Source organism: Mobula birostris, chromosome 22, assembly GCF_030028105.1.
Source record: "Mobula birostris isolate sMobBir1 chromosome 22, sMobBir1.hap1, whole genome shotgun sequence".
In the NCBI taxonomy this organism is placed as follows: Eukaryota; Metazoa; Chordata; class Chondrichthyes; order Myliobatiformes; family Myliobatidae; genus Mobula; species Mobula birostris.
Window position 1 is genome coordinate 27,087,807 of NC_092391.1, and position 23,053 is coordinate 27,110,859.

The 23,053-nt window shown below is 41.8% G+C and overlaps 1 protein-coding gene across 5 annotated transcripts in view; it reads left to right on the plus strand.

The window, feature by feature from the left end:
* Window positions 1–18: 18 nt before the first annotated feature.
* The window catches only part of adamts13 (ADAM metallopeptidase with thrombospondin type 1 motif, 13), a 91,859-nt gene continuing 68,824 nt past the window's right edge, over window positions 19–23,053 (plus strand). For 2 of the 5 annotated variants that reach the window (XM_072240435.1, XM_072240439.1), the window contains exons 1-3: window positions 729–1,157; window positions 12,161–12,227; window positions 22,145–22,419. In XM_072240435.1, the coding sequence (XP_072096536.1) occupies window positions 1,038–1,157; window positions 12,161–12,227; window positions 22,145–22,419 (462 nt within the window). In that variant the 5' untranslated portion in view covers window positions 729–1,037. Of the gene's footprint in view, window positions 162–728; window positions 2,167–11,789; window positions 11,941–12,160; window positions 12,228–22,144; window positions 22,420–23,053 lie in introns of those variants that run through there. The other 3 variants (XM_072240438.1, XM_072240436.1, XM_072240437.1) reach the window with 3 other exon arrangements.

The following is a 23,053-nucleotide window of genomic DNA, read 5'->3' on the forward strand; positions in this document are numbered from 1 at the left end:
GAATTTAAAAACGCAAACACGACGAAACCTGCAGATGCTGGAAACTCAAGCAACACACATCAAAGTTGCTGGTGAACGCAGCAGGCCAGGCAGCATCTGTAGGAAGAGGTGCAGTCGACGTTTCAGGCCGAGACCCTTCGTCAGGACTAACTGAAGGAAGAGTGAGTAAGGGATTTGAAAGTTGGAGGGGGAGGGGGAGATCCAAAATGATAGGAGAAGACAGGAGGGGGAGGGATGGATCTCCCAGTGGCCACCCATTTTAATTCCACATCCCATTCCCATTCTGATATGTCTATCCACGGCCTCCTCTACTGTCAAGATGAAGCCACACTCAGGCTGGAGGAACAACACCTTATATTCCGTCTGGGTAGCCTCCAACCTGATGGCATGAACATCGACTTCTCTAACTTCCGCTAATGCCCCACCTCCCCCTCGTACCCCATCTGTTACTTATTTTTATACACACATTCTTTCTCTCACTCTCCATTTTCTCCCTCTGTCCCTCTGAATATACCCCTTGCCCATCCTCTGGGTCCCCCCCCTGTCTTTCTTCCCGGACCTCCTGTCCATGATCCTCTCATATCCCCTTTGCCTATCACCTGTCCAGCTCTTGGCTCCATCCCTCCCCCTCCTGTCTTCTCCTATCATTTTGGATCTCCCCCTCCCCCTCCAACTTTCAAATTCCTTACTCACTCTTCCTTCAGTTAGTCCTGACGAAGGGTCTCGGCCTGAAACGTCGACTGTACCTCTTCCTAGAGATGCTGCCTGGCCTGCTGCACATGGAATTTAAACTGGAGGTGGAACTTAAACTGAACTCCACTGTTTGAGAGGCTCGTCGTTAACAAAATGTCTTCAACGTGTGTGCATGAATGGAAAAAGTTCTAAATGGTGTCTGGTGTTAAGTGATACACCCCAGGGTGCAGTGCTGGGCCCACCTTTGTTTTTACTTTACATTAATGACATTCACGAAAAAGTCACAAGCACCACCAGACTTTTTGCTGATGATTGTTTGATATACTGGCCAATTAAGTCAACTGATGATGAAGATGCTCTCCAAAAAGATCTTGATAGTATGGTTGAGTGGTCTCAACAATGGGACATGCAATTCAATCATTCGAAATGTGAAACCATGCGTGTCACCAGGAAGAGAAAACCAGGTAAAACATCATATAAAATCCTAGGTGTCACCCTTGAAGAAACCAAACATATCAAATATCTTGGTATCAAAATCCAGAATGATCTACGCTGGAATAGTCAAACGCAACATGCAACAGGAGTCCTAAATTTTTTTGAGACACAATTTTCATCATTGTTCAGCTTCAGTTAAGGAGAAGTTGTGCCTCACCCTTGTTAGGCCACATTTGGAATACGCAGCTGCTGCATGGGACCCATACACAAACAAAAACACTACTACCATCGAGCGAGTCCAAAGACAGGCAGCCCGATTTGTCACAAATACCTATGAGAGAGAAGCGAGTGTTACTCAACTTTTAAATTCATTAAAGGGGAACTCTCTCCAAGATAGATGTGAAGCACACCTGTTTTTACAAAGGGTTAAATGGTCAGCTCGATATAGACTACCAATCCCATATGAAACCCAAACCTATTAGGAGCAGATGAGGGCATTCAACTCAATTTGAAATACTAACTACCAAGTCAGATGTGTACGGCAATTCATTTCCCCCCCACACAATTAAAGCGTGGAATAATTTTAATCCTAACACAGTCACACAACCAAACCCAATTAAATTTAAGGCAGCTTTTCTTCTTCAAAAATCTCCTTCTTAAGCCCACCCTCCACCACCTCCAGTTGAAATTGCATGCGGAATACTTTGGAGGATCAAGAAGCAAGATGGTCTTTGGCGCGGAAAGGAGACTTCGCCCACGTTCTGGGATGTGGCCTGGGCCCCCTGCTTCTGGACATCAAACCTCTATATTTCCACGTCCTCCCTCCCCTCTCGTCCTCTGAATAAGGAGACTTATATACGTATTCCGAATCCTTTCAGTGGTGTGACAAACAAAGCACGTTTTGGAAAGAAGCAGACAAAAATCCTTGGCTAAATAAGTGTGGTGTCACTGGCAGGAATGGCACAGGAACCAGTAGAGAAATGAGCTGTCAGGAAATCGAACACACTCCCCAAAAGCCACTGGAGATAACACTCAAAGGTGAAGTTAAAAATGAAAGGAAAGATTTGCACCTTTCTCAGAATCAGCATCAATATCATTGACATTTGTGGTTTTGTGGCAGCGGTACAGTGCAATACATTTAAAACTATAAATTACAATAAGAAATAAACATTTAAAATTAAATAAGCAATACAAAAAGAGGTGGTGTTCCTGGGTTGGCTCATTGTATGTTGAGAAATCTGATGATACAGGGGAAAACGTTGAGTGTGTGTTCAGGCTCATGTACCTCCTCTCCAATGGTAGTACCCTCCAAATATCCGGACCTGCCTCTCGGTTTTTTTGCACTACCTTACTTTCCCTTTTCTATTTTCTATTTATGATTTATAATTTAAATTTTTAATATTTACTATCCATTTGAACTCCAGGGAGCACGAAAAGCAGAATCAAATATCGCTGTGATGATTGTACGCTCTAGTATCAGTTGTTTGGTGACAATAAAGTATAAGGTAACAAGAGGAGAGCAGGTCCTGGCTGATAGGGATCCTTGATGATGGATGCTGTGTTTTGAGGCATCACCTTTTGAATGTGTCCTGGATGGTGGGGAGGGTAGTGCCCATGACAGAACTGGCTGAGTTTGCAACCTTCTGCAGCGTTTTCTGATCCTGAGCAGTGCCCCCTCCGCATCAGATGGTGATGCAACCAGTCAGAATGCTCTCCATGGTAGATAATCCAGAAGTTTTCTAGAGTCTTTGGTGATGTATCAAATCTCCTTAAACCCCTAATGAAATATGCCTTCATATTTTCATCTATACATTGGGCCCAGGAAAGATCTTCAGAGATGTTGATACCCAGGAACTCAAAACTGCTCACCCTTTCCACTTCTGATCTTTCGATGAGGATTGGTGTGAGTTCCCTCGACTTCCTCTTCCTGAAGTTCACAATCAATTCTTTGGACTTACTGATGCTGAGTCCAGGAATGTTGTTGTGACACCACTCAACAAGCTGGTCTGTCTCATTCCCGTATGCCTGCTTGTCACCATCTGAGATTCTGCCAACAACAGTTGTGTAATTAGCAAATTTATAGATGGTGTTTGAGCTGTGCTTTCCACACAGTCATGGGTGTAGAGAGAGTAGAGCAGTGGGCTAATCACACATCCTTGAGGTGCACCGGTGTTGATTATCAGCGAGGTGGAGATGTTACAGTATTTCCAATCCGCACTGACTGTGGTCTCCCAGTGAAGAAGTCAAAGATCCAGTTGCAGAGGGAGGTACAGAGGCCCAGGTTTTGAAGCTTGCTGATCAGTACTGAGGGGATGACGGTGTTAAATGCTGAATTGTAATCAATAAACATCAGCCTGACGTACAACGGGTATTGCTGTTTTCTGGTTCAGGTATTCTGGGGAAAAGAGCAGTGGAGAAAGATGAGTCAGTTTTCCAGAGGGCCGGCATAGACTGAATGGCTCTGTAGATTGTTTGTAAATTGATGATTAGGTTTTCCCAAAACACATGATAAACAATTCATTTGTGGTTCACTGACCAAGAAATGGGGGAAGGGAATACAGTACACTCTGTGACATGCTTTGCCTGTTATTTATTTAGCTGGAATAAATTCCAAAGAGTGATGCAAGTCAGCAGAGGCTATGTATATTTGCTAAAAATTTATAATTTTTCATGTTATTTATTTGTGGAAATTTCTCAAAAGTGCAAAAGAATTGTGTGGGTGTCTGTGTGTTTTTGGACTTAATTTATGAAAATGAAAATGCACAGTTGTCCCAGAAGAAATAAGATGCAGCTCTTTTCCAGTTGACCTCAATATCCAGTGTATAGGAAGAATAAAGTACAGTGGAGTTCCTCTACCCGAGTACTCCCCTGTGGCTCCCGCTGGGACTGCAGACTAGTTTGTTTGCAATACATCCCATCCATTGCTGAAGGGCTTGCTGGACCGTAAGATCCTCATCCTTATTCAGTTGCCTTAAATTTCCCATAGCTCAACTCTCTGAATATCTGCAATCTCCTACATCCCTCCCATATCTTCACTCTTCTCCAGTTCAGTAATTTTAATAGTTCTATTAAAAATTTTGTGCCTTCATCCACTCTGGTGGTCAAAGGGTTAAAATTGCCATCACAGAATAGAAGATCGGACAGTGCATAGTTTAAACAAACATTCTGAGGCTTTCACACACAAGGATGGTTAACGGTTTGAGAATAGCAAGAAAATATCAGCAAGGATATGGCATGGCTCGGTTTTTAGTTTGAATATACTCCCATGAAGCAGCTTAGCCTACCTTATTACAGCAACAGTACTATATAACAATGTTGTTTGGACTTGCACAAACAAGTGGTTTCTTGTGTGAAGCTCAGGAGGATATCAGCACAATGAAATTTTAATCCCAGCTGGAACCGCAAGGTGAAAATCTTAAATGGGAGAAATTCTGCAGGTGCTGGAAATCCAAAGCAACATTCACAAAATGCTGGAGGAACTCAGCAGATCAGGCAGCATCTGTGGAAATCAATAAACAGTTGAATTTCAGGATGAGACCCTCCTTTCTTCAGGACTGGAAAGGAAGGGGGAAATCTTTTTTTTGGGGGTGCTGCAGGTGGGAAGTCAAACTTTTTAAAAACTAAAACTATATAGAATTTGTCCTATTTGATCCATGCTGGCACATGTGCTTTCCCATCCTTCTTCATTTCATGTACTATCTTCTTTGTTTAAATAAGTAACTTTCCCTTAAATGCCTCAACCCTACTTTCCCCAATTACTCTCTGTGGTGACGAGTCTAACCTCTTCACCACTCTCTGCGTAAAGAAATATCTCCCTGATTCTTAGTTGGATTTATTAGAGACATTTTAAATATTTATGTGCCCCAGTTCAGAGGTGGTGAACCTATGGCATGTGTACCTAAGATAGTATGTGCAAAAATTTTGATGACACTTGACCCTTGGGGAGATTCCTACTGGTCGTCGATGGATTAGCCACTTTTTACAGTTGCTCCTATTTTACTTACTTTACTGTTTTCAACCTGCTTTGAAACCTTACGTTTAAGCGTGATATTGGTTTACTACGGCTGCAAGGGGTGCCAAAAGTACTAAAAAAGAAGAAAAGCTTCCTGCAACTTTGGAATTTATTAATCCATTATGGAATTGCTTTGAAAACACAGGAAAGAATCTTTTGAGGAGTTCCAGCAGAAGTTCCAGCAACTCAGCTCTGAAATTAAACAAATAGATACAAAATTGGATTCTATTCAAAAAACCTTAACTGGACATGATAAACGAATAGAAGAGAGTGAAGCAACTCTGACGATTTTGGATGTGAGAGTTGATGACCTGCAAAAACTTTGTGAAAAACAATTCAAGTCTAATGAAAAATTAAGACAGAAGATTATCGATTTAGAAAATAGAAGAAGAAGAAATAACCTACGAATTCTGGGCTTTGAAGAATCAACGGAAGGTGATAAGCCTATGGAATTCTTTGCAAGCTTTTTGGCACAATTATTTCCTAAAATTTAACGTCTTTACCCATGACTGATGGAGCTCATAGATCGCCTGTGCCTAGACCAGTTCCAGGAGCGAGACCCAAATCAGTGATAATCTGTTTTCAGGAATTTCAAACAAAGGATCATTTAATTTGTGAATCCCATCAAAGAGGAATGATTGATTACAATGGTAAGAAGATCAGGATCGTCGAAGGCTTTTCACCCGAGGTCATGAATGAGCATGTGAAGGCTTTCAATCGGGTTGAATGAAATTATTCATTTAAAACCTTAGAAGAATTTAATTTTGGGCCTGATTTATTTAATGGGTTAAATTACTTTATTTATCTCCCTCTGCTCGGGTTCTTACTAATTTTCAGAATTCCAAACCTTTTAAACTTCAATGTGGAACCAGACAAGGTTGTCCGTTGAGCCCTTTGCTCTTTGATCTGGCCTTAGGACCCTTAGCTATTGCTTTTCGAGAATCTAATGATATTATTGGTATTTAAAGGAGAGGTACTATCCATAAAGTTTCGCTTTATGCTGTTGATCTATTGTTTTTTATTTCAAATGTCGAGACTTTGTTACCTCCTGTGCTTTCTTTACTCCCTTGCTTTAGCCAATTTTCAGGATATAAACTGAATTTACGTAAGAGTGAACGTTTTCCTTTGAATAATTTGGTATCAATTAATACTAACCTTCCTTTTAAAATGGTAAGAAATCAATTTACCTATTTGGGTGTAATAATTACTAAGAATTATAAACTCCTACTTAAAGAAAATTTTCTTACCCTTCTGAATTGTGTAAAAAGGGCACTATCAAACTGGTCGCCCCTTTCGTTATCATTGATTGGCCAAACTAACTCTTTCAAAATGAATATTTTACATAAATTTATATACGTTTTTCAGGCCTTACCGGTTTTTATTCCTAAATCCTTTTTTGACTCTCTTGATTCTATTATATCTTCCTATAAATGGAAAAATAAACATTCTCGACTAAATAAAGTTCATCTTCAAAAAGCTAAAAAGAATGGAGGTTTAGCTTTACCAAATTTTAGGTTTTATTATTGGGCAGTCAATATACAAAATTATTATTCAGTGGTTCCCAACCATCAGGCCACAAAGCATTTGCTACTGGGCCGCGAGGGAACGATATGATTTGGCGGTATGAAACAATATGAGTCAGCTGCACCTTTCCTCATTCCCTGTCACACACTGTTGAACTTGAACATAGGGTTGCCAACTGTCCCATATTAGCCGAGACATCCCGTATATTGGGTTAAATTGGTTTGTCCCATACGGGACCGCCCTTGTATTCCCCCCCTAAGGTAGAGCGTCCCTATGAAGCCGTTCGTAACATAAGCCAAAATGGCGTAGATCAAAGAACAATTACCTTTAATTTATATGGAAAAAATTTTTCAGCGTTCCCAGACCCAAAAAAATAACCTACCAAATCATAACAAATAACACTAACATATCGTAAAAGCAGGAATGATATGATAAATACACAGCCTATATAAAGTAGAAATAATGTATGTACAGTGTAGTTTCACTTAACAGAATTGGGAAGATTAAGCCAAAACTGATTTGTAGAAAAAAAATCGGCACGTTCATGAATGCGCACACAGGTGCCCGCGCAAGGCTTCATGGTCATGGTAGTCTTTCTCGGGGTAAACACAAGTGACCCGTATTTGACTGCTACTTTTGTCCCTTATTTGGGAGTGAGAAAGTTGGCAACCCTACTTGAACACTATACCCACCCCCCCCCCACCCCGTCAGCCGGTCCGTAAGAATATTGTCAATATTAAACCGGTCCGTGGTGCAAAAAAGGTTGGGGACCCCTGATTATATTATATTAACCGTGAGGACTATCCAATATGGGTTTCTTTAGAAGCTAACTCTGTTAATAAATTTTCTATCATTTCTCTTCTTGGATCCTCACTTCCTTTATCCTTAAGTAAATTAACTGATAATTTGGTAATTAAACATACCTTGAGGATCTGGGTACAATTTAGAAAATATTTTGGTTTAATGGGATTTTCTCTTTCAAGTCCCATTTTTTCTAATTATTTTTTTAAACCCTCTATGACTGATCCAGTTTTTAAAGAATGGGATAGATTGGGTATTAAATGCTTCTAGGATTTGTTTGTTCGAGGAAGTCTCCTTTCGTTTGAGCAATTGTCAGCTAATTATAGCTTACCAAAAACCCACTTTTTCTGATATCTACAATTAGAGACTTTCTGCGTTCTCAATTATATACATTTCCTAATAGTCCCGGTAAGGATTTATTAGATGTAATTTCCAATTTGAAACCCTTTCTTAATGGTTCAATGTCCAATATTTATGGTATGTTGTTGAGAATGAGAAATGCTCCTTTAGACAAAATTAAAAATCTCTGGGAACAAGATTTACAGACTTCAACTTCTGAGGAAACTTGGAATGAAATTTTTTAATTGGTTAACACTTCATCATTATGTGCCCACCACTCTCTCCAACAATTTAAAGTAGTCCATAGGGCTCATATGACTAAGGATAAGCTATCTCATTTTCATTCGGATATATCTCCCTTTTGTGATAGATGTAACAGTGGAGAAACTTCATTAATTCACATGTTTTGGACATGTCCGAGTCTTGAAAGATATTAGAAGGAAGTATTCCAAACTTTCTCGGTACTTTTTAAGGTAAATTTTAAGCCTGACCCTTTGACTGCCCTATTCGGTATTGTTGGAGGAAAAGATACTATTTTGGGGCATCTGATTTGCACATTTTGGCATTTACTTCTCTTACAGCTAGAAGAGCGATCTTGTTTAAATGGAAGGATGTCGTTCCGCCTACTCACGCTCAATGGTTACGTGATGTTATGTCATGCTTAAATTTAGAGAAGATCCATTGTTCAATTTCTGAATCTAGCCAAGACTTTCAAACATTGTGGGGACCATTTTTGAACTATTTTCAAAACCTTTGACTTGCTGTTCAAGTACAGATGGTGGCTAATAACATATTTCACTATATGATAAGGATTTTTTTCCTTTTTACTTTCTTTACCAAACAGCTTTGTTCTTGGTAGTGGGTTTAGATTCTTTTTCTGTATAATAAAATTACTACATTTCAATATCACGGTTTAATTTAATTTACATGAATCTAGGGTAATGCGATTGCAAGTGTAATTCTAATATAATGTCTTTGGTATTATTTTATCTTTTTTTGATTTGTAATATGTATCTTCTTGTACTCTGTATTCTTATACGTAGAAACTAATAAAAATATTGAAAGAGATGACACGTGGCCCTCAATTCTTTAACCTCAACCCATAATAAAAAGGTACATAATGATTCATTTTACTGCCAAATAAAACAGTGAATGATTTTTTTTAACAAGCTCGAGAGTAGTGAGATATTTTCTTAGTAAACAACTCCCGGTGGTTTGGCGCCAGCCAGACATTTGTGAGGACATGGGACTTTGGATGATATCTTTTGAAATCCCTGCAGACCTGGTGTGTGCATCAGTATTTGGATAGTAAATAGTTACGATCAGAATACTATTTAGAAATGAGTTATTTTTCAGTTGTCTTTTTAAAAGAATAATAATAGAATTTTGGAACAAGTTTCTAAAATGCTTCATTTATTTCAATCTATCTCTGTTATACTTTTATTAATAGTAAAACAATGAACACAAATAAGTATCAGGGACTTATCATTTTTCCTTTAAAAAGTCTGTAATTATTGTTACTATTTCATGAATCAATGGTAATCTCTAATCAAATGTACCATGGTGTAATGAGCTGTATTAATCAGACCCAATATTATGAGTGTCCAGGAGACGGGTGCCTTCCCTCGGTGGAAACCTGATGAAACCAGGAAAGGCACCCCAATAAATGTCAGCTTCACAAGCATAGAGCAGCCATGAAACAGACAAACTCTTTGACCTTTTGTCTCAACAGAGCCTGTTTCAAACACATCCCGTGTCCATTAACACACCGTTGAGCATGCCTTCATAAATCTCTTAGACATTGTAATGGTCACTCCTCATCCATTAGTCCACTAAGTTTTGGACACAACATTCCTTTGGACTTACAAAAGAACTTTAATATCACATAGGAAATAAGCGAGAATTCAAAAAAAAAAGAATTCATGAAGCCACTTGACAGAAACTGAGAAAAACTCCGTCAACCTAGCTCTCAAAGTGTCCAACAGACATTCAGTCATTAACAGACATCCTCATGTTAATAGTGCTCAAGACTAAGAAAGAATCCAGCTGCTATCAGCAAACATTCTACAGTGTTTACCTCGTACAGACACTCTACAAATTTTAGATGTACAGACCCTGCATGTAAAGTTCAGAAAAAGTCAAATTGTCATTTTTAGCCTCCAGACATTCATCCAATGTTTTGCAAAATTTAATTCAACACACATGGCACATGAGAGTTTTTTTTTTAGAAGATTATCATTAATTTGGCCACAGCCTCTCAAAAATGTTTGCCACCCTTGCCCTAGTTATTTCTTTCATTTCAAATCAATGCAGTCAACTTCTTATACTTTGCTGTATTCTTGATTTTGACTACATTTTATGTGACAATCCCTTGGACTTCCTGGTTCTAGAGGAATAAGTCTAGAGTATTCAGTCCTTATAAAGTGTTATAAACTTCCTGGTTTGAAATCGTCAATGTAAACCCTTTTGCATCTTCTCATGGAACAGTATAACGCAGGAACAGGCCCATCAGCCCAACTTGTCTGCACCAGCCATGCCACCAATCTAACTAATCTCCTCTGTCTCCACATGGTCCTATTCCTCTATTCCCTGCCTTTTCATCCTGCTTAAACTCTGCTGCCATTTCACCTTTCCTGGCAGGGAGTTCCAAGAAGCTATCACTCTCCAAGAAACAATAGCTTGCCTTGTGAATCTTCTTTAAACTTCCCTCTCGCCTTAAAGTTGTGTTCTCTTGTGTTTCACCTTTCTTTCTACCCTGGGGAGAAGGATTGACTATCTGACACTTGTCTCTGGTGCTCTGGAGGAAACAATCTAAGTTTGTCAAACCCCTCCTTACAGCTAATACTCTCCAATTGAGGCAACATTTGGTGAACCACTCTCTCCAAAGCCTGCATGTCCTTTCTATAGTCTGGTGACCAGAGTTGTGTGCAATAAATACTCTGAGTGTGGGCTGACCAAAGTTTTATACAGCTGCAGCATGACTTTCTGACTTTTATGCACAAAATGCTGGAGGAATTCAGCAGGCCAGGCAGCATGCATGGAAAAGAGTACGGGCCGAAACGCTTCGGCCTGAAACATCGACTGTACTCTTTTCCGTAGATGCTGCCTGGCCTGCTGAGTTCCTCCAGCATTTTGTGTGTGTGTTGCTCGGATCTCCAGCAACTGCAGATTTTCTCTGGTTTCTGACTTTTATGCCCAGTGGCCCCACCGATGACGGGGTAGATAAACGATTGGGGCGACACAGTAGCGTAGTGGTTGGCACAACGCTTTACAGTCCAGGTGATTGGGTTCAATTCCCAGCACTGCCTGTAAGGAGCTTGCACGCTCTCTCCGTGTTCGCGTGGGTTTCGTCTGGGCGCTCCTGTTTCCTCCCACAGTCCAAAAAGGCGCACCAGTCGGTAGGTTAGTTGGTCGTTGTAAATTGTCCTGTGATGAGGCTAGGGTTAAATGGGGAGTTGCTGGACAGCATGGCTTGAAGGGCCGGAAGGGCCTATTCCGTGTTGTGTCCCAATAAATAAATAGAATTGAAGGCAGGTATACTGTGCACCTTAATTACCGACTCTATCCTGCTGCACATTGATGCTTCTATGGCTCCATGCCCTTTCTGTAATACAAAGGCCAAGTACTGTGCACGGTGCTCCAAGCCTGATCTGATCAAATGGGCACATCATAGCATAGAAGAGGACATTTGGCCCATTGTGGCTCTGCCAGCTCTTTCAAAGAGCTATTCTGTTCGTTCCACTCCCCCTGTACATTGTCCATATTCTTATAAATTGTTCCTTTTTTAATGACTGCTTTATGATAACTTTCCCGTCTTCCAGTTTTATTTGTGTTTATGTGCAGTGGTTCTGACCTCTTCAGGGGCTGTAACTGTGAGCAGTTACTATTTGCAGAAGGAGAGAGGGTGGGTTGTGCAATTGCCGGGCTGTAACTTACCAAAAGGTTATTGTGCAGACCTTTTGCTGAGCGATAGCCCTGTTGACGAGGTGCAGCTGTAAGTTCCCTGGAAATGTTGCTCTTCTTCATTGTGGACTTTTCTACCGCCTGATGTGGACACAATGATCAGCCTTTCACTGGCCTTCCCGTCTCTGAGCCTCTTTCCCCAACTCTGGTGTATTGGATTGTTTCTAAACCAGGTAGGCCTGTCTCCTCGTTTACAGAGTACAACATCCATAATGATTCTTTAAAAAGAAATGTGTTGGACAAAAGAGCAGAAAGATTCAACCAAGTTTTCCTTGAACACAAATTGTTTTTCATTGATTCGGTTGAAGTTTTGAAGGAGATTGTTTGCTTTATTTTAGAGCCAGTAAGAAGTTGTATTACGTGTGTAATTGTTCGCACTCACCTCTTCCTTAGGGGTTTCTGGGACCGGTCCAGGGCACCAGTGATTTGTCTTATTTTGGAGACCAGTCAGAGATTGGAGGTATGAATATGCACGCTCATTCTTTTCCCTATAGGGAACCCCTTGTGTTTACAGAGCTTAAAACTGTTAATATTACACTGAAGTTAGATTGCTTCATTATTGTAAATAAGGATGTCTGCTAGCTTATTAAAGGGGCAGGATCACTGGGGGGAAAAGATTGGATAAAAGGAATGAAAGAAGGTGACTGGAGGGAAAGAAAAGTCAACATTCTTCATGCATATATCTGAAAGAAAGACGTCTCCATATTGCATCTTTCATAGCTCAGGACATTCCAAATTGCTTCACTGCCTGTGTAATAGTTCTTAAGTGAAATCATTCTTGTGGGGAACAGAACAGCCATTTTGCACAGCACAGATACAAACAACAATGTGATAACGATTAAATAATCTTTCTTTTAGTTCTGTTAATTGTTGGCCAGGACATGGGGAACTATGGTGCTCTTCTTCGAAATAGTACCATGTGATCATGAAAGATTTTGTTTGATGCCTCTTGCTAAAGGCAGGACTTATCACAGTAGAACTATGTCAGTACTCCACTGGAATGAGAGCTAGATTTTTGTGCAGGTTGCTGGAAGATGACCTGAAGCCTCAGCCTTGGTTGGCACACGCCTGGCATAGGCAATGAATTTTCAGCTCTGGAGTTAGTGCGGCCTCAGGACACAGGGAGAATGGGGTCGCCGAGTTGATTTTTTTCCCTCTCTCCCTAATCTGGTGTAGTGACATTCAGCCAGACACTCATTCCACCAGGATGCAACACTGAGCATCATAGGAAGTCATTCCTGCCTGTGGCCATCAAACTTTACAACTCCTCCCTTGGAGGGTCAGACACCCTGAGCCAATAGGCTGGTCCTGGACTTATTTCCTGGCATAACTTACATACTATTATTTAATTATTTACGGTTTTATATTGCTATATCTATACTCTATTCTTGATTGGTGCAACTGTAACGAAACCCAGTTTCCCTCGGGATCAGTAAAGTATGACTATGACTATGACACTAATTGTAACTTCCAGATGAGAGCAGCAAACTGAGCTCACCCCTAGTTGAATGTGTCAACCTAGTTCTTCACTCCAGGAACTTCTGTAGCCTCTCCTGTACAGAAGAGGAACTACAGCATGGTTGAGATGCTGCCATTTGAAAGAAGTGACAAATACATGTTACCTTCAATCAGTCCAGGTGAAGGGTCTTAGTTCAAATATCATCCCCACCATCACTGACCTTATTAACTCTGGGGATCTCCCATTCACTGCCAGCAACCTCTTGGTTCTCTAACCCCACACCTCCCGTTTCTACCTCCTACTCAAGATCCTCAAACCTGCCTGTCCAGGTAGACCCATTGTTTCAGCTTGTTCCTACTCCACTGAACTTACATCTGCATACCTCAACCCTGTTTTATCCCCCCCCCCCACCCCCACCGGTTCATTCCCTTCCCACCTACATCCGTGACACTTCACATACTCTGGATCTTTTCAATGACTTCAAGTTCACTTACTCCGATTGTCTAATTTTCACTGAGGACGTCCAGTCCCTATACATCTCCTTTCCCCATCAGGTGGGCCTTAAAGCTCTCTGCTTCTTTCCAGATAACAGACCCAACCTGTTCCTCTTCACCACCACTCTCCTCCGTCTGGTGGAATGAGTTCTCACTCTCAATCATTTCTCCTTCGGCTCCTCCCACTTCCTCTAAACCAAAGGTGTAGCTATGGGCCTACCTTTTTGATGGCTACATGAACAGTCTATGTTCCAAACCCACACTGGTATCACTCCCCAACTTTCTCATGCTACGTTGACATCTGCATTGGGGCTGCTTCTTGCACCCATGCTGAGCTTCTCAACTTCATCAACTTTGCCTCCAGCTTCCACCCCGTCCTCAAATTTACCTGGTCCATTTCCGACACCTTCCTCCCCTTTCTCGATCTCTCTGTCTCTACTGGAGGCAGTTTTTCTACTGATATATTTTATAAACCCACTGATGCTCACAGCTACCTGGACTATACCTTTTCCTAACATGTCACTTGTAAAAATGTCATTCCCTTCTCTCAGTTCTTCTTTATTCACTGCATCTGCTCTCAGGGTGAGTCTTTTCATTCCACAACTAATGAGATGTCCTCCTTCTTCAAAGAACGGGGCTTTCCTTCCTCCACCATCAGCACTGCCTTCACCTGCATCTTTTCCATTTCGTACACGTCTGCCCTCATCCTATCCTCCTGACAACCCACCAGGGATAGGATTCCTCTTGTCCTCATCTACCACCCCAGTAGCCTCTGCATCCAGCACATAATGCTGCCAACGGGATGCGTTAAAGTTAATGGCAGCGTTCGGAGTGGGCAGCGGAGTGAGAGGGTAGCAGAGAGATAGGGCTTTGGCTGAACGGGCTTAGGTGTTAATGAGGTGAGGTAGAATTACCTGTGTTAATTGTGGAAAGGAAGTATACGTGTGAGGCCAGTGTTCTGTGCTTGATGTCAGATGTGGGAGGTCCTGGAGTCTCCCAGCCACCCAGACGGCCATATCTGCACCCAGTGTGTCGAGCTGCAGCTCCTAAGGGACCGCGTTAGGGAACTGGAGCTGCAGCTTGATGACCTTCGTCTGGTCAGGGAGAGCGAGGAAGTGATAGAAAGGAGTTAAAGGTAGGTGGTCACACCGGGGCCATGGGAGACAGACAAGTGGGTCACAGTCAGGAGAGGGAAGGGGAAGAGTCAGGTACTAGAGAGTACCCCTATGGCTGTACCCCTTGACAATAAGTACTCCTGTTTGAATACTGTTGGGGGTGACAGCCTACCTGGGGGAAGCAACAGCGGCCGTGCCTCTGTCACAGAGTCTGGTTCTGTGGCTCAGAAGGATAGGGAAAGGAAGAGAAAGGCAGTAGTGATAGAGGATTCTATAGTTAGGGGGTCAGACAGGTGATTCTGTGGATGCAGGAAAGAAACTCGGATGATAATTTGCCTCCCAGGTGCCAGGGTCTGGGATTTCAGATTGCGTCCATGATATCCTGCAGTGGGAGGGAGAACAGCTAGAGGTCGTGGTACATATTGGTACCAATGACATAGGTAGGAAAAGGGAGGAGGTCCTGAAAACAGACTACAGGGAGTTAGGAAGGAAGTTGAGAAGCAGGACCACAATGGTGGTAATCTCGGGATTACTGCCTGTGCCACGTGACAGTGAGAATAGGAATAGAATGAAGTGGAGGATAAATGCGTGGCTGAGGGATTGGAGCAGGGGGCAGGGATTCAGATTTCTGGATCATTGGGACCTCTTTTGGGTTGGGTGTAACCTGTACAAAAAGGACAGGTTGCATTTGAATCCCAGGGGGACCAATATCCTGGCGGGGAGGTTTGCTAAGGCTACTGGGGAGAGTTTAAACTAGAATTGTTGGGAGTAGAGAAAGCTTGGAGACAGTATGTGAGGGAGGATAGGCAGGTGATAGAGAAGAGACGCGCTCAGACCGATGGTTTGAGATGTGTCTATTTTAACACAAGGTGTATTGTGAACAAAGCAGATGAGCTTAGAGCGTGGATCAGTACTTGGAGCTATGATGTGATGGCCATTACGGAGACTTGGATGGCTCAGGGACCGGAATGGTTATTTCATGTGCCGGGTTTTAGATGTTTCAGAAAGGACAGGGAGGGAGGCAAAAGAGGTGGGGGTGTGGCACTGTTGATCAAAGATAGTGTCACGGCTGCAGAAAAGGTGGATGTCATGGAGGGATTGTCTACGGACTCTCTGTGGGTGGAAGTTAAGAACAGGAAGGGGTCAATAACTTTACTGGCTGTTTTTTATAGGCCGCCCAATAGTAACAGGGATATCGAGGAGCAGATGGGGAAACAGATCCTGGAAAGGTGTAATAATAACAGAGTTGTCATGATGTGAGATTTTAATTTCCCAAATATCGATTGGCACCTCCTTAGAGCAAGGGGTTTAGATGGGGTGGAGTTTGTTAGGTGGTTCAGGAAGGTTTCTTGACACAATATGTAGATAAGCCTACAAGAAGAGAGACTGTACTTGACTTGGTATTGGGAAATGAACCTGGTCAGGTGTCAGATCTCTCAGTGGGCGAGCATTTTGGAGATAGTGATCATAATTCTATCTCCTTTACAATGGCATTGGAGCGGGATAGAAACAGACAAGTTAGAAAAGCGTTTAATTGGAGTAAGGGGAATTATGAGGCTATCAGGCAGGAAATTGGAAGCTTAAATTGTGAACAGATGTTCTCAGGAAAAAGTACGAAGAAATGTGGCAAATGTTCAGGGGATATTTGTGTGGAGTTCTGCATAGGTACGTTCCAATGAGACAGGGAAGTTATGGTAGGGTACAGGAACCGTGGTGTACAAAGGCTGTAATAAATCCAGTCAAGAAGGAAAGAAAAGCTTACGTAAGGTTCAGCAAGCTAGGTAACAGTAGAGATCTAGAAGATTATAAGGCTAACAGGAAGGAGCTTAAGAGGGAAATTAGGAGAGCCAGAAGGGGCCATGAGAAGGCCTTGGCGGGCAGGATTAAGGAAAACCCCAAGGCATTCTACAAGTATGTGAAGGGCAAGAGGATAAGACATGCAAAAATAGGACCTATCAAGTGTGACAGTGGGAAAGTGTGTATGGAACCGGAGGAAATAGCAGAGGTACTTAATGAATACTTTACTTCAGTATTCACTATGGAAAAGGATCTTGGTGATTGTAGTGATGACTTGTAGCAGACTGAAAAGCTTGGGCATGTAGATATTAAGAAAGAGGATGTGCTGGAGTTTTTGGAAAGCATCAAGTTGGATAAGTCACCGGGACCAGATGAGATGTACCCCAGGCTGCGGTGGGAGGTGAGGGAGGAGATTGCTGAGCCTCTGATGATGATCTTTGCATCATCAATGGGGACAGGAGAGGTTCTGGAGGATTGGAGGGTTGCGGATGTTGTTCCTTTATTCAAGAAAGGGAGCCCAGGAAATTATAGACCAGTGAATCTTACTTCAGTGGTTGGTAAGCTGATGGAGAAGATCCTGAGAGGCAGTATTTATGAACATTTGGAGAGGTAGAGTATGATTAGGAATAGTCAGCATGGCTTTGTCAAGGGCAGGTCGTGCCTTACGAGCCTGATTGAATTTTTTGAGGATGTGATTAAACACATTGATGAAGGAAGAGCAGTAGATGTAGTGTATATGGATTTCAGCAAAACATTTGATAAGGTACCCCATATAAGGCTTATTGAGAAAGTAAGGAGGCATGGGATCCAAGGGGACATTGCTTTGTGGATCCAGGACTGGCTTGCCCACAGAAGGAAAAGAGTAGTTGTAGACGGGTCATGTTCTGCATGGAGGCCGGTCACCAGTGGTGTGCCTCAGGGAACAGTGCCTCAGGGACCCTTACTCTTCGTGATTTTTATAAATGACCTGGATGAGGAAGTGTTGGGGTGGGTTAGTAAGTTTGCTGGTGACACAAAGGTTGGAGGTGTTGTGGATAGTGTGGAGGGCTGACAGAGGTTACAGCGGGACATTGATAGGATGCAAAACTGGGCTGAGAAGTGGCAGATAGAGTTCAACCCAGATAAGTGTGAAGTGGTTCATTTTGGTAGGTCAAAGATGATGGCAGAATATAGTATTAATGGTAAGTCTCTTGGCAGTGTGGAGGATCAGAGGGATCTTGGGATCCGAGTCCATAGGATGCTCAAAGCAGCTGCGCAGGTTGACTCTGTGGTTAAGAAGGCATACGGTGTATTGGCCTTCATCAATCGAGGAATTGCATCTAGGAGCTGAGAGGTAATGTTGCAGCTATATAGGACCCTGGTCAGACCCCACTTGGAGTACTGTGCTCAGTTCTGGTCACCTCACTACAGGAAGAATGGAAACAGTAGAAAGGGTGCAGAGGAGATTTACAAGGATGTTGCCTGGATTGGGGAGCATGCCTTATGAAAACAGGTTGAGTGAACTTGGCTTTTCTCCTTAGATCGACGAAGGATGAGAGGTAACCTGATAGAGGTGTATAAGATGATGAGAGGCATTGATCGTGTGGATAGTCAGAGACTTTTTCCCAGAGCTGAAATGGTTGCCACAAGAGGACGCAGGTTTAAGGTGCTTGGGAGTAGGTACAGATGAGATGTCAGGGGTAAAAGTTGAAAAAGGATGGAGGTCTCGCTTTGCCTAATTTAAGAATGTATTACTGGGCTGATAATGTGCGATACATGTCTTTTTGGTTACATTGGGTTGATAAGAACGATCGGCCAATTTGGGTAGACTTGGAATTGAAAGCTGTGAAACAGTTTTATTTAACCTCATTATTGGGAGCTGCTTTACCTATACAATTAGCTGAAGTTGATAATTTAAATGTATATCCTGTGATTAAGCATTCTTTACAAACTTGGCTCCAGTTCCACAATTTTTTTAATCTTAAAAAATTTAAACTTTGTAGTTTAATTTATCAAAATTACTTTTTTAAGCCTTCTTTGAGTGATCCAATTTTTTTACTTTGGAAAAATAAAGGTATTAATTCTTTTTTGGATTTATTTAAAGAAGATAGACTGATGTCTTTTGAACAATTAGTTGATAAATATTCTCCTTCTTACTCACACTTTTTACAATACCTTCAAGTTAGACATTTGTTACAAAAATATTTAAGTAATTTTCCTTACATATTGGATGCTGACCTGTTAGATACTATTATGAATATAACCCTTTGATGAAGGGTTGAATTGGAAGAATTTATAATTTACTCTAACAATGAGATAAGTGTCCTTTATTTAAGATTAAACAAGACTGGGAAAAGGAACTTAACTTGACTTTTATGACAAAGAATTGGATGCGGATTCTGAAGCTGGTTAACTCTTCTTCGATCAGCGCTAGTCATTCACTGATTCAATTTAAAATTGTACATCGTTACCATTTGACGAAGGAGAGATTGTCTAAAGTATTCCCTAATGTTGATAGTTATTATGATAGATGTAAAACTGAGATAGCTACACTGACGCACGTGTTTTGGTCTTGTTCTATATTGGAACAGTTCTGGAAGTCAGTTTTTTCAACAATTTCTAAAGCACTTAAAAGTAATTTACAACCTAATAAATTAACTGTGCTTTTTGGAATAATTCCTCAAAATATCTGAGGTATCTCTTTGTTTGACCAACATGTTATTGCATTTGTTACATTGATAGCTAGGAGGGCCATTTTGTTGAAGTGGAAGGATACATCAGCTCCCATTTTGTCACAATGGTTCTCTCAAGTGATGCTATGTCTTAGTTTGGAGAAAATTAGAAGTTAAACCTTTGAACCCTATGTTTGATTTTGAGAAAAGATGGGGTTCATTTGCTCGTTATTATCATTTGAGTTAATTGATAGATCTCCCCCACCATCTAATTGTAAATTTTTGGTACTTTCTTTTTCTTGCTGGCGGTTCGATGTTTATCTTTAGAAGCTTTTTCTATGATGCATGGCTCTGGGGTTGAACACCTAATGGGGTTTTTTTTCTCACTTTTTCTTGCTTAGTGGGGTTTTTTTTTCTCTTTTTTTTATCACCAAAATTTTTTCGATCTTTATAATAATGTTTTTTTTCTTGAGACATTGTAAGTGTTGCTTACTTCGATGTACTCTTGTAAATTTTGGATAATAATAATAAAAAGATTTGAAAAGAAAAAGATGTCAGGGGTAAGTTTTTTACTCAGAGAGTGGTGAGTGCATGGAATGGGCTGCCGGCAACTGTGGTGGAAGGGGATATGATAGGGTCTTTTAAGAGACTTGTAGATAGGTTTTTGGAGCTTAGTAGAATAGAGGGCTATAGGAAAGCCCAGTAATTTCTAAGGTAGGGACATGTTCGGCACAACTTTGTGGGCTGTAGGGCCTGTATTGTGCTGTAGGTTTTCTATGTTTCTATGAGATTCCACCATTAAGCACATCTTTCCCTCCCCCACAACTTTCCACTTTCCACAGGGATCACTCCCTGTGCGACTCCCTTGTCCATTCGTCCCTCCCCACTGATCTCCCTCCTGGCACTTATCCTTGCAAGTGGAACAAGTGCCAGACCTGCCCCTAAAACTCCTCCTGCACTACCATTCAGGACCCCAAACAGTCCTTCCAGGTGAGGCGACACTTCACCTGCGAGTTTGCTGGGGTCATCTAATGTAACTGGTGCTCCCGGTGTGGCCTCCTGTCTGTTAGTGAGATCTAACGTAGATTGGGTCCACCAGAAAATGCCGCTCTCCTGGTGGCCACCCATCTTAATTCTATTTCCCATTCCCAATTCGACACGTTTGTCCATAGCCTCCTCTACTGTTGCAATGAGGCCACAGTCAGGTAGGAGGAACAACAACTTACATTCTATCTGGGTAGCTTCCAACCTGATGGCATGAACATCGATTTCTCAAACTTCTGGTAGTTGCCACCCCCTTCACCATTCCCATTCACATTTCCCTCTCTCTCCTTATCTCCTTACCTGCCCATCGCCTCCCTCTGGTGCTCCTCCCCCTCCCTCCTACCCTTCTCCAACCCTTCATCTCTTTCACCAATCAACTTCCCAGCTCTTTTCTTAACCCTTCCCCCTCCTCCGGTTTCACCTATCACCTACCACCTTGCACTTCTTCCTCCTCTTCCCCCACCTTCTTGCCCTAACTTCTCATCTATTTTTCCAGTCCTGATAAGGGGCATCCGCCCGAAACATCGACTGTTCACTCTTTCCCATTGATACTGCCTGGCCTGCTGAATTCCTCCAGCATTTTGTGTGTTGCTTGGACTTCCAGCATCTGCAGATTTTCTTGTCAACATGGCAACTGTCTATTTCCCACTATAAATGTTGCCTGTCCTGCTGAGTTGCCCCAGCATTTGTGTGTTGCTCCCGATTCCAGCATCTGCAGTCTCCTGTGTTTGCAAGTGAACTTTCCCAAGTGTCTCCTCACATATGTTAACAACCCCCAAAACAGGTATCTCTCCTTGCTGTTTGTGGATCTTGTTGTGGAGTCACATTCACTGATGCCTTCTGTACAACTGTGGCTATTTTTCAAAAGTACCTAATGAATTATGAAGCACTTTGGGGCATCTTTTCACATTTTATTTAACAACTGTATACAAATAAGCAGTTGGGCAGAATTGGAACACTTTCAAGATTTTAAACTTTGTTTTTGGGCAGAATGAGGCTTCTTTGGAGATAATTTAGTGTGGGGGGGGGGGTCCCAACCTTCTATGTTTCATGGACCCTTACCTTTAACCAAGGGGTCCTTGGACCCCAGATTGGAAACGCTGATTTGGAGGAGATTCACAAGGTGTTGACTAGAGAGAGGGACTTAAGTTATGCTATAAAATGAGAGAAGATTATATTTCTCATTAGGACAAGAAAGGATAAGGGATGCGAAAGATATCATAATTATAAGCGGTTTTATCTGAGTAAATTTAAGTGGGAAACTGTTTCCACCAGCCATTGGTTGAGCTGATAATTAGAGGGGATCAATATAACATCACCAGAATAACAGAATTATCTTCTGATAACGTAATGAATTTTCAGGTGAGGGAGATGTCCTAAAGGAGTGGGGCAACCAAAATACTTATTGGCTTATAAAGTGGAAGGAGATAAGCAATAGAAAGAAAGGGAGGGGTGCTGATAAAATTCTTCAGAGAGATAGCACTGGTACAATGTGAACGAATGGGAAGAGGGTTAGGTTTATGTGGGATCATGGGCATTAGAAGTAAATGTAAACTGTTTGATCTATTTCATATAATGGGAGTGAATAGGAAGCAATCTATGGAATTAATGTGAATGAAATTTTAGCTTCAGTAGATTCTATAAATGTGAATACATGGGAATTCTGATCCTTTGTGATTCCGTATAATGGAAGTGAGGGATTTGGAAACTGTACTTTCCTGGGCTTGCATGTACAGTACGTTTGATCTTGGGTTTTGGGTGAACTGCTTTGCTGTAGAATCACAGGCTGGATTATAATTTGCCATTTTAATTTGCAGAGCCATGTTCAGCGGATATCCAGTGTCAGTGCCAGGATCTGACTCAGGGACACCCCTGCCGGAAGAAACTGTGCACCCTGAGGACTTCAGGGGAGGTGTACCAGATTCGCTTCTCAGCTGAGAACCGACTCACTTCAAATTTGTGTTTCATTCATCACGTCTTCAATTCGTCCTTTAGCATCGTCAGGCAATTGCCGGAGAGCTGTGTGCAGAATGGCGAGTTGGTATGGCCCCCAGGGCCTCGGGCACTGATCAGCTTTTGCCATGGTCATCTAGTGAGTGCCAACTGTGCTTGTAATGTAAAACCTATGTTACTTTAGGTTGAATATGTTTCCTTTGGCTGGAGAATTCAGGATGAGGGATTGACCACTTAAGACCAAAAAAGGAAAGTTTTTTATTAAGAAGATCATGGATCTTTGTTATTCTCGACTCCAAGTTACTATGGGTCTCACTGTATTTAAGGATGACATTGATAGATTGTTGGACACAAAGAAAATTAAGGGGAATGAGGATCAGATATCAAAATGGATGAGGTGCGGGCCAACACCGATCTTATTTTTTTTTAGATTATGAGAACACTCAGTCCTCTTTTATTGTCATTTAGAAATGCATACATGCATTAAGAAATGATACAGTGTTTCTCTGGAGTGAGATAGTGTGGTAGGGTATGGATTGCATGGTAAAGTAGGTTTGAGGGGTTGTATTGAGTGCCTCCACTACATTTCCTTATGAGACGTTGAACTGAGGACCCATTTGGCCTCTGGTGGACATAACATGTCTTTTGGAGCAACAAATAAACTGTTGGAGGAACTTAGAAGGTTGAGCAGCATCCTCAGGAGGAAAGGGATTGTCAACATTCCAACAATGATCCCCTTTCTCCTGCAGATGTCACTCGACCCTCTGCATTCC